Source organism: Oryctolagus cuniculus, chromosome 1 (genome assembly GCF_964237555.1).
Source record: "Oryctolagus cuniculus chromosome 1, mOryCun1.1, whole genome shotgun sequence".
Classification (NCBI taxonomy): domain Eukaryota; kingdom Metazoa; phylum Chordata; class Mammalia; order Lagomorpha; family Leporidae; genus Oryctolagus; species Oryctolagus cuniculus.
This window is the reverse complement of record NC_091432.1, coordinates 11,369,575-11,381,684: the sequence shown is the minus strand read 5'-3', so window position 1 is coordinate 11,381,684 and position 12,110 is coordinate 11,369,575. Positions and strand designations below refer to the sequence as shown.

At 49.6% G+C, this 12,110-nt stretch overlaps 1 protein-coding gene across 1 annotated transcript; it reads left to right on the top strand.

Annotated features, from left to right (window-relative positions):
• The first annotated feature begins 1,381 nt into the window (after positions 1-1,381).
• LOC138844197 (pepsin II-4-like) lies at positions 1,382-9,763 on the top strand. The gene is made up of 9 exons (XM_070051438.1): positions 1,382-1,437; positions 1,833-1,992; positions 3,715-3,832; positions 4,311-4,429; positions 5,164-5,363; positions 7,799-7,915; positions 8,411-8,555; positions 8,654-8,752; positions 9,614-9,763. The coding sequence occupies exons 1-9, from the start codon at positions 1,382-1,384 to the stop codon at positions 9,761-9,763; spliced, it is 1,164 nt and encodes a 387-aa protein (XP_069907539.1).
• Positions 9,764-12,110: the final 2,347 nt, after the last annotated feature.

The window sequence follows — 12,110 nt, the reverse complement described above, 5'->3', positions numbered from 1 at the left end:
GGATAGGAGTTCTCTCTCTCTCTGCTTCTCAAATAAATAAAATTCTAAAGCCACAAAACTGAAGGACTGTCGTCAGGAGACAAGGGCCACACACCCTTACACAGCCACAGACTCAGTTTCTCACACAGCTCACATCTGATGTGTTTCTGATGTGTGCGGACTTTGCCCACTCCCAACAACCAATTCTACAGTAGCTGACATGAGCTGGGTGAATTCTCCTTTATTTGGGTCCCTGGACAGAGCATAAAATCACACTAGTAAGGCCAAGTCCACAGTACTATCCTACTTCTGAGGCAGATACAAGGCCAACAGGCTACAAATTGGGGTTCCCATGGACTAGTCCTCAGGTTCAGTTAATTGGCTGAGTGTCTTATGGTTTCAGGGAAACAGCCTTTGTGGTTCATTTTAAAGGACAGAAATAGGCAGCCAGATGAGGAGATGTGGAGAGTGAAGGCTGTAAGGGCCCTGAAAACATGAACTCCGTCCTCAGGAGCTGGCATCTCACTCCCAGCATGTGAATAACTTCCTGTTTGTGTTTATTGGTTGCTGATAAACTTGTAGGAGTGCCAGCATCAACTCTTCTGCCTCCCTTCCAGCTGTGGGTGCAGCAGGACCCCTGTGTGGTGAGGACCTACTATAGGACACTTGCATAGCTGAGAATTTCATTATGGCCAACTGAAGGCAGGGAGACTGGAGTTCCTAAGAACCACCTTGGAGAAGAAACTTCTTATTTCTGTTCCTTGAGGAAGAGGTGATGAGCCAAGAAACAGGAACAGAAACCAAATAACCTGCACATACGCAGATCCCCTACTGTCATATCTGCCTGAAGCCATCTACACAGAGAAGTGGGTCCTGCTCCTCAAACCACTGACTGCCCACCTGCTCGGGGGTGGCAGATACAGAAATGGAATTGATGGCTAAGTTTGGCAGCTGATCTCCAAGAACCCCAGTGATCAGTAGCACTGGGACAAATTGGGATACAATGAGCTCTTGCAACATCAGTTCAATGCTGTATTCTGTGCACTTCTGTCCAATTCTGTGAAAACACTCAGCTTGGAAAGTCATGCAAGGACCCTTCTTATTCTGAAAGTAAAGCCAATACTCAGCATCTTGCAGATCCTTGGCAGGTGCACTCCAACTGATGGATGCTGTGCTTACTGAAAGCTACTCAACAGGCAACTTCTCAGAACGTGACTCCAGGCGGGACTGTCTTATCAGGAATTGCTCTGTTTGGGAGTGTGATCCAGGTGGCATTGAGAGACTGATAAGAGCTATTATAGTCAGAATTGGACCATGAGTATATAAGCAGTGGCTCTTGCCTGCTACTGTACACTTCCCACTTGTCCTGCCTTCTCCAGTGTCTTGGGAGCCAGGAAGAACCATGAAGTGGCTGCTGCTGCTCGGCCTGCTGGCGCTCTCTGAGTGCGTCATCCACAAGTGAGTTTGGGGTTGGACAGTGATAGGAGTATCTCAAGGGGCAACTTCCCAGCCTCCTGTCTGTCCTGAATCTCCTTCTCTTCTTCCCTGGGACCCAACTTCTTGAGTTTTCCTGGTGTCTCTCTCTGCCTTATGAGGAGGCCACACTGAGGCATGGTTTACAGCCCAGGCCCTGAGTGCAGCCAGGGCTTGGTTTTAGCCCCCCCTTTAGCCAGCAATTTCCTCCCTATGTGCACTATAAGGTAAGGGATAGGATCCTCTGCCCCCTTCCTTCTTTCACTTCTGTGGAACCAGGTTCCTCACCTTTCTTGGGTTTCTGTAGCACCCTCTGAGCAGATTCCTTGCCCAGTTGCCCCTCCTCCCCTAACCATGCCTGCACCAATGCTCTGCCCCAGGGTCCCCCTGGTGAGAAAGAAGTCCTTGAGAAAGAACCTGATTGAGAAGGGCTTGCTGCAGGACTACCTGAAGACTCACACCCCCAACCCGGCCACCAAGTACTTCCCCAAAGAGACCTTCGCCTCGGTGTCCACTGAGAGCATGGAGAACTACCTGGATGTGAGTCATGGGCAGGTGGAAGGAGCAGCCCCAAGGACTGAGCCAGACCATGAACAGGGAGCTTGGGTGACAGCAAGAGACTCCACCTGAATTCAGAGGGACAATACTAAATAAAGTCATTGTTGGGCGGGGGAGAAAGACGACCTCACTTGGTCTCAGCATCAGATGAGAAGCAAGACTAGGATGAGGGACACCAAGTGAAGGCGTCACTAGTGAACCAGTGCCTTGAATGACAGAGATGACTCCTGGGAGCACTGAAATAAGAAAAGGGGTTTCCAAGTGGTTGAGGGACTCCAGAGAGCAGGAGGGCTCATGCCCACCTTGGGTACAGGAGCCAATTGCATTTGAAGAAAGAGCAGAGTGCATGAAAAGGGTGGTTCCAATGAACTGTGCAGGGCCATGGGTGGGGCAGCCCACAGAGAGGCCAGGGTTCAAGAAGACAAGTGGTTTAACTTCCACAGATTGATCTCAGTCAGTGGGGAAGTGCAATCAGATTTTAGTCTCAAGACCTCTCTTGTTTATTTGGCATGCTTCACACATAGTGACCACCAGTAGACACCATGTGTCCTCTGTGAGTCAAGGGTAGAAATACCCTTACCAGTGGTCAAGGCTTCAGCCCCAAGAGCCACTAGACCTGCTGCGAATGGGGGCTGTAATGCCTCTGTTCCTTTTGATCCTGGGCAAGCCGTTCACATTTTCTGAGCCCCAAGGTGCCGGTCTAGAGAATCAACCCACTCACGGCCATCATTCACTGCAATTGGAGGCTGCAAGTCATTAATAGCATAGAGCTGCTCGGAGTGCTTAGCACAGGGCCCGGCAGGAACTAAATTGAGCTCAGAAACATGAACTCAATATTCATTTCACAAGTACTTCCCAGCACCTATAAGTGCCAGAGGCTAGCGCACTCTGAGGTCACAACAGTGAACAAGCCAAGGACCTGAGGCTTTTATACAAGAGAGGAAGACAACAAACCAGCACTTGAGATGAAGCCAAGTCATGCAGTTGAATGCACAGTATAATGTATTACGTGATTATTGCTCAGAAACATGGGGTGTGTGTTTATTTGGATGAAGTGGTGGGGACGGCTTCATGGCAGAGCTGACACTGGAGGAGAGTGCCTCAGGATTAAGGAGGAAGCTAAGGGGATGATCCAGAAAAAAATTTTCCTACTAAAGAACTGTCAGTGCAAAAGCCCTAGCATGGGAAGGAGCTTGTTCTGGTCCGTGAAAGGCACAAAGACCAGGGTAACTAGAGCAGAGCTAGCCAGGGGGAATGTGCAGACATTGAGAACAAAAACACAGGCAAGTCCAAGAGATTCCCATTAGTTCTCATGTTTAAGTGACTGTGTGTCTCCCCATCAGCAAGTTAATGAACAAGCCTGTGAGGCCTGACTGGCTGGGTGCCCACAGGGTACGCCTCATCCTCTGGGAAGGTGTGCTCTCCAGGAGGGCAAGACCGACCCGGGCAGGGCACCTGCTGAGAGTACAGCAGATCAGCCTTGGTTCAAACAGGCTTAGCAGAGAACAGTCAGAGGCAATCAGGGAGCAACCGGAGAAGACTTCAAGGAGGGAATGGAGGCCAGGACTGGGCTTTGAAGGAGGGTGCACTGGATGAGGAGGTTAGAATAGAGGAGATGATGGAGAGTTTGACTGAGGAGCTGGCCTCCAGGGAGGATGGATGGGGTGACCAGGTGCTTGAGCTACACTGTCCTGACCCCTGCAGGCTGAGTACTTTGGCACCATCAGCATCGGAACCCCCCCTCAGGACTTCACCGTCATCTTTGACACGGGCTCCTCCAACCTGTGGGTGCCCTCCACCTACTGCTCCAGTCTTGCCTGTGGTGAGTACCTGGGCCTGCCTGGCCTGCCTGGCCTTTGCTGCCCAACACCAGCTGACACTGGGAACCCTGACCACTCAGGGACTTCTCACAGCTCCAACTTCAGCCTGCTGCAGCCATTCAGACATTCACACAAGATGCCTTCTCTGGGAGTTACTAGGATCAGTGTTTGGGACACGTGCTCTGTGGGATGAAAGGACGAATAGATATGCTCAGATGGATTTGACAGTACTGGCTGCTGTACTCAGGGTTTGCTGGAGGAATCTCTGAAGGACATGGAGTAGCTTGGGACTGTCCACCATGACATGGTGTTGACAACAAAGTCAGGAGAGGACCAGGGTTCTAAAGGTCCTGTTGAGGGAAAGGTCACCTTTCTCCTCCAAACCCCAAACGAAGCCAAGAAACCCAATCAAAAAGGCATTAGCAGCCCACTTGCTTGCTTGTCCTTTGGAGGTTAATGATGTGGCTTCTTGCTTTGCAGCCCTCCACAAGCGGTTCAACCCTGAGGACTCCTCCACCTACCAGGGCACCAGCGAGACTCTCTCTATCACCTATGGCACTGGCAGCATGACTGGTATCCTGGGATACGACACTGTGAAAGTGAGCACCTGTGGTTCTGCCCCCTAACACTGCCCAGTCCTAGGGAGAGCTTCCAGGGGCTTTGGGGACCAGGGAGTACCTGCACTCCCTCCTTATCACATGCCCAATCCTAGGGCCAGCTTCCAGGACATGGAGAACCACAGTGAATCCCCCAGAGGAAATTCATTTCAGAAGGATGGGCTAAGAGATCACACAGGCTAACTAAGTGGTACAGGGAGTGCCATGGCAAAGCTGTCGCCCACTGTGAGGGCTGAACCTTATGTGCATAAAGGGAGTGGTACCTGGAGATCTCTGTGAATCTCAGTGCTGAATGTCATGGAGGGAACAGGGATGGTGACAGAAAGGCTAAAATGCCTATTATCTTCTCCTCTTCCACCACCTCTCACTGGTCACTTGAGATCCGCAAAACCCACAGGGTAGACAGTGGTCATGGGCCCTAATTTGCTAGGGTCTGCTTTGCATCTGCTCATCTAATGATGAGCAAATTCTCAGTCACCACTCGTCTTGTCGCAGAATTTCACAGCAATCACAAACTGAGCCTATCTGGACATCAGTTCCCAGGACCCGTCCAGTGGGGAGCCTCAGGCGTTCCAGGGCCAAGTTCCTCTCCCTGCTTTCCATCCTGATGCCCTGAACGCTGAGTCTTCCAAGAAATGAAGCAGGATGGCTATGGGTCCAGCAGAGCTCCATGGACAGCTCTCACGGTGGACATCTTCTCTGTCCCCCTTATACAGGTCGGAAGCATTGAAGACACCAACCAGATCTTTGGCCTGAGCAAGACAGAGCCCGGCCTCACCTTCTTGTTTGCTCCCTTCGATGGCATCCTGGGTCTGGCCTACCCCAGCATTTCCTCCTCTGATGCCACGCCCGTCTTTGACAACATGTGGAATGAGGGCCTGGTGTCCCAGGACCTCTTCTCCGTCTACCTGAGCTCGTAGGTTGGCTATCTGGGGCTTCTCCCACATGGACCAATTTCAATGGCCCAGCAAGGAACTTGTCCAGGGCTGAGTGGGCTGGAGAGGATCTTAGATGAATAAGATCTTTCAAAGTCAACCCCAAAGTCTGGAGAAAGTTGGCTTTATGCAGAAATTTTGTGCCCACATGTGTTCTCGCTCTCGCTCTCTGTCTCTCACTCTTGCTCTTGTTCTCATTCTCTCTTTCTCAAACCGTCTTCATTCATTGTCATTTACCAGCATATATCCTGTCCCTGGACTTACTCAACTCTAGCATCATAGCCAGGTGCTCTCTGGTATTGGTTCCCTCATCATTGGTCTTCAAAAGACGTGAAGTAGAGCCAGTCCACCTAACACAGGGCTCAAGATTCACAGAAAATATATCAAGACTTGATTGCAACTTAGGATTTCAAAAATTATGGAAAATGAAACTCAAAGATGCATTTAGGGAGTGGGTGTTAGTTCCAGTGGTTACGTCACTGCTTTTGGGGACATTATATCGAGCACCTGGTGTGAGCCCAGAGTCCATTGCTTGGGCTTCAGCTTCCTCGTACTGCCCACCTGGGTCTCTGCCTCCAACCTGGAAGACTCAGATTGAGCCCTGGTGCCTTGGTTTCCACCTGAGCGAATGTGTGCAGTTGGGGACACTGGGGACTGAACGAGTGGATGATCCTTGTCAAGTCTCTCCCTAACAGTCTGACATTCAAACCAAAAAAGTTAACTTTGGTACAACTTTGGCCCCACCAGTGCCATTTCCAACATCCAGAGCTACATCAGAGCTTCCAAGAACTTATTGGGCGAGGCAAGTCAAGTCTAAAATATTCTTCTCTAGATCAAGTGGTAGGAATGCCATGCAACAGAACTGCATAGTGTTTTTTATAACACCAATTTTCTTGAATATTATGCAGACCCCTTGCATGAACAGATTCTAAATTCCTTTGCACTGATATAGAGTATTTTATATTATTTTTTCCAGGAGTTTTAATTTTAATTTTATTTATTTACTTGAGAGGTAGTTATGGACCGACAGAGGAAGAGACAGAAAGAAAGATGTTCCATTCCCTGTTTCACTCCCAGGTGGCCACAACAGCCGGAGTTGGGATGATCCAATGCCAGGAGTCAGGAGATTCTTCCAGGTCTCCCACATGGATGCAGTGCAGGGACCCCAAAACTCAGGCCATCCTTTACTGCTTTCCGATGATATAAGCAGAGAGCTGGTTTGGAAGAGGAGCAGTTGGGACATATACTGGCCACCATATGGGATGCTGGCACCTCAAGCAGGGGCTTAGCCTACTACACCACAGAGCTGCCCCTTGAGAACTTTTTGATGTACTCTTGTATATCTTGAACAATGAAATTATAAAGTAATGCAGTAAATTTCTTTTTAATTATCAAAATGTAGGTCAAAGAACGAACAAAGAATAGACCAGGTAGGTTTTGGCTGAGTAGACTTTTACGCAGGACTCAAGGCTGTCAACAACTTTCTCTACCACTCACAGTTTCCTCTTGACATTGTTGGTCACCATTCATGTTTTCCCTCAGGTAGTAACTAATCTGCAACATGCTGACTGCACGCTCACGTGTTTACAGCAAAGCTCGGTGGGTTAAAGTCAGTGGGATTGTGTTTCATAAATGGCCAGTCGTTGACTAATTTCATATTACCTCTATATTTGCATCCTGATCTACTCTGAAATGGTGGACATTTAGAAAATTAATTTTGTGGGAACAAAGCCTCCAATATGAGGGCTCTTTTATTCTTTGTGGGTCTAGGACACTCGGTATTCAAGTTTCTCTTAAATACCACCTGTTTCCATGAGAGCTAAATTATTTCTTCTGGGTCAGTGAATATCCCATTAGACAAAGGCTGCTCCAGCTCAGCAGAATGGACATTTTGGTTCAGAGCATTGTCCAGGCTGACCTATGCTCTGTTTACAGTGTGTGGCAGATCCCTGACCCTGACCATGACCCCTTACAGTATCCCCTCTACTCCCACACAACCATGACAATAAGAAATTTGTCCAGACATTTGAAACATCAGCCCTGGGTGTGTACAGGGTACTGTCCTGTATTCATTTCTGTGGTGGTCCCCATGGGAAGTACAGTGAGTATCTAGGTTCAAACTACACATTTGGGAACCACAATTTCTAGGCTCTACTTTTGGTTGCTGTACCCCTCTGTGTGAACCTGTGCAAGGGTCCTTATGTCTTTGACCCTCAGAGTCTTTGTAAAGTGCAAATAACAATACTGACCACTGTGTGGACTGGGTACAACACGAAAGGAACTCATGTCTGTGACACATTCAGCACAGCTCCTGGCACTGATGAGTACATCATCAAGGGTAGCTCTAGGCTGTACATAAGAGCTATGCAAACCAGGAATGAGTGAATTCCTGTCTGTCTCCCTCTACTTTCCACAGTGATGATGAGAAGGGCAGCCTGGTGATGTTTGGTGGCATCGATTCTTCTTACTACACTGGAAGTCTGAACTGGGTGCCTGTTTCTTATGAGGGCTACTGGCAGATCACCATGGACAGGTGAGACCACACTGCTGATGACATCCGGTCCTGGGCCTGGTCCCATTCTTTTTAGGTGAGGCCCTGTCTGGATTTGCTTGGAATACCCAGCACCGGAGGAAGCTGGAAATTGGCCAAGCCAGAGAGAGCCCAGGAAAGTCACCTCTGGGAGGAGTTGAAAGGGAGGGCTGACCGGATGCCCCGTTCTCCTACAAGGACCACACAGCCATTTTGTTTTGTTCCAGGAGGCAGGCCCACCTCCCAGCACCCATGGGGAGGCTTAGCAAACCCATATGTCCATACATCTCAGCATTTAGGGAACCTGGGAAGCATCAAACAACATCACTCTCTAGGAAGAATGTCAGTGCAGACTAGGATTAGGAACAAATGTCATACCTGTCCTGGCCCTGTTCTAGTCTGACTTCCCAACTGCTTTGTCCTCTGAGCAGTGACAATCCGGGTCACAGGTGTAACTCCTGGGGACTCAGGGGACGCTTCTTTGCATCTCTCCCTCAGCGTCTCCATCAATGGAGAGACCATCGCTTGTGCTGATAGCTGCCAGGCCATCGTGGACACCGGCACCTCTCTGCTGACTGGCCCCACCAGTGCCATTTCCAACATCCAGAGCTACATCGGAGCTTCCAAGAACTTATTGGGCGAGGCAAGTCAAGTCTAAAATGTTCTTCTCTAGATCAAGTGGTAGGAGTGCCATGCAGCAGAAGGAACCCCTGGTAACCCTCCCACCCTCCCACCTTTCAGAATGTCATCAGCTGCTCTGCCATAGACTCCCTGCCTGACATTGTCTTCACCATCAACGGAATCCAGTACCCTCTGCCTGCCAGTGCCTACATCCTGAAGGTAAGGTGGCCCTGGGCCAGCCCCAGGAGTGGCATACCCCCAGGTGGACACACACTGCCATTCTGTATGAGAGAAGGCACACTTCTCTCAGTTGAAGCCAAGAGGCAGAGTAATACCCGCAAAACATGGCCTGCAGTGTATGCACAAGCAATAATACATGAATAATTTTGGTAAAACCTCTTAGGGAAACATGAGGCACAAGAGGACGGCATGAAAAAAGACTATGGTCACCTACAAAACTGTGCATGAGCCCCGAGTCTCAATGTCTAGTCCATTATTTCTGAGAAGTTGCAGCATCCCTCATCCTTCATTTCCTCTTCTAAAACTAGCGATGACAGCTCCATCCACTCTCACAGTGTGGTTAGGGCAATTGCAGTAACTGCATGAGAGTGACCACATTTTAATCCTATGAGCCAAAGTAATTCTCCTTGCCATCCACTCTCCTGTGACATGAAAAGCCAGTCTTCCCAGTGAGCTGCCTCGCCTGAGTGAGAAGGACTCACCAGCAGGCCTCTCCCCAGGCGATTCTGGCCAGGAGGAGAATACTGAGAAGCAGCCGCATCATCAGTGTTCCCAGACAACCTTAGCAGAAGCTGACTTCCCCTAAACTCCTTTGCTAAGGTCAGGGGTTTGTGTCTTCCAAAGGCACCAGATAACACCCAGAATCCCTGTGCACCAGCAGTGCAGTAAGCAGCTGCTGCTACACCCCAGGTCTGCAACAACCACAGCCCAGACACCGAGCCAGGAAGCCCTCCTCTGCCTCGGCCTTGCAGTCAGACCAGGGAGGCCGTGATGTTGAATACCCAGCCCCTGTCACCCTGACCCTCCCTCTTGACTGCTGTGCTGCCCTCTGTTCTGCAGGAAGATGACGACTGCACCAGTGGCTTGGAAGGCATGAACGTCGACACCTACACCGGTGAGCTCTGGATCCTGGGTGACGTCTTCATCCGCCAGTACTTCACCGTCTTCGACCGGGCCAACAATCAGCTGGGCCTGGCTGCCGCAGTCTAAGCCTCCAGCTTTGAAGCCACATCCAGAGATATCTGGCCCCAAGCCCTGCATCCCTTAGATGGAGAGAATTCTCCTGATTGCCCTTCCTGAAACACAGTCACCTTCAATAGTAGTAGACGCTGACCCTGTTCCCACCCATTCCCATAAAGTAGAATAAAAACAGCTTGTGAAAATGTGGGTGTGACTCCTCCTCATTAATATGTTTCCTTCACATCACTGGGGTCACTACACCAGTCAGACATGCAGAAACAAAGATGGCCACTAGACATGGTCAACCACAGTGACATTTCATTCCATTGAAGGACGACAAGAGGGCATTAACTGGTCCTGCTGGGAGTGTCAGAAAAAGACCTGGGAACCAGAAAGCCTGGGCTCATTTTCCCCACATAGAGGAGGGCACGTAGGCCTGTGCATGTGGGAGTCAAATTCTCACAGAGACACCAGACACCATGAGCAAATTCGGGAATCAAGGGGAGGAGCTACAATGGTGATGGTCCCCGTGAGCCAGGAGGAGGCTGTGCTGTCTCTAAGACATGGCCAGGAAAAGCACAGGAGCCAACACTCAAGATCTTCCAGGCTACACTTTGAGATGAGCACTGAGAACAAGTGGAAACTTCTAAGATTCCAAGTGTAAGACCACAAACTGATCCTTTTCTCACCTGTAATTTAGGAAGACAGTTTGTGGTGAGTATTTGGTACAACAGTAAGATGCCTCTTGGGATACAGCATCCCCTAGCAGAGTGCCTGTCCAAAACACAGCTATGATTTCAGTTGCAGCTTCCTCCTAACGCACAGCTTGGGAGGCACCAGGTGGTGATTCTAGTGCGTGAGTCCCAGACACCCACAGGGGAGAAACAGACTGAGGTCCAGGCTTCAGGCTTCCTTCTGGCAGATCCTCAGCTGTTGCAGGCATTTGGGGAGTGAACCCGCAGATGGAATGTATGTCTCTGTGTCTCTGGCTCAGTCTCTCTCTCTCTCTCTCTCTCTCTCTCTCTCTCACCTTCTCTCTCTCTGTAATCCTTCAATAAAACAGGAATGAAGAAAGGGAAAAAAAGTAGGGATAAAAAACATAAAGCAGATGATTCCACTTCCCGGGGTAGGTTTTTGATTTTAGAGTGATGTTCATTAGCATAAGTTCTTTGGGAAACATAAACCAGAGGGATTTAGAGTAACATTTCTTAGAGCGGGCTTTGTAGCAAACTATTTAATGAACAACACAGCTTCAAAATAAGTATGGAACATCCTACATTCTTCAAGTCTCTCAAGGCACAGGTGCCAAACACTAAGAAGCCTTGCTGAGATCTGTTTCATGTTAACTCTCTTTCAGTTGAGTTCACTTCTTCCTCCTGTGCTAGGAAACCTACACAACTGGTCCTATGCCCCTTGGCAACTACACTGGGAAAGTCAATACAGCTCCCTCGCATGCTGTCTATGACCCAGGCTCTCTGCCAGAGAAGCTTATCTGAGGGCTGGTGCTGGCCCCTGGGGTGTGCTAGTGTGAACTCTGCAAACCAGTACCCAGGCCGTCCCAGGGTCAGTCCCACCAACTCTACCCATATGCCAAGTGTCACTGTCAGTCCCATCATCTCTACCATTTGCACAGGTACATAATATTGCGGAAACGTAAAGCTGATCAAATCCCTCCTTTGCTTAAAATTTCAATGAATGCCTTGCAATTGCACTAGGAACTACACAACATATTTTCAGTTGGATTTCTTGTTTCTTCTGTACCTTCCCTGCCACACTTGACCCCCCCTTACCCAAGCCTCCCTCACAGTGGTTACCTCAGCACTCTGCCAAGAATAAACCCTCATGCTTGTCTGAGTTCAGGCTGTAGAGAATTCACACTAGAGCTCATCTCAGGAAGAGCAGTTTATCCCCAGCCATGGTCCTCATGATGGTCTGGCGCCCTCTAGTGGTAGCCAGACTTGGGCAGGGAGCTATGTACACAGAGGTGTGCTACGGGCAGAACAGGTGTTCCATTTCCCTGGGAGGCCTTGACCCTGCCGAAGATCCTCTGAGATGGCTCCTGCTCCTCTTCCCCATGAGCCTTCTTGTGCCAGGGAGGAGTCAGACAGGAAGCCAGCAGGGTCCTTGGGTGGTCCCTGCTACAGGCCTGGCAAGCAGGCAGCCCAGGAGCTCCTGCTGTGCTTTGAATAGTTTGAATACCTCTCGCCACCCACTCACACATGCAGTTTCACCCTCCCAAGTCATAAGTCCCAGATTTGAAAGGGGTAGAGACATACTCAGATTTGGTGTTCAGAGGGGACCCCTTGAGAAGTGATTCAGTTTTGATAAAGTTATCGGGAAAGCACCTGTGATTGATTCCCAGGCCTTTGTAAGATGA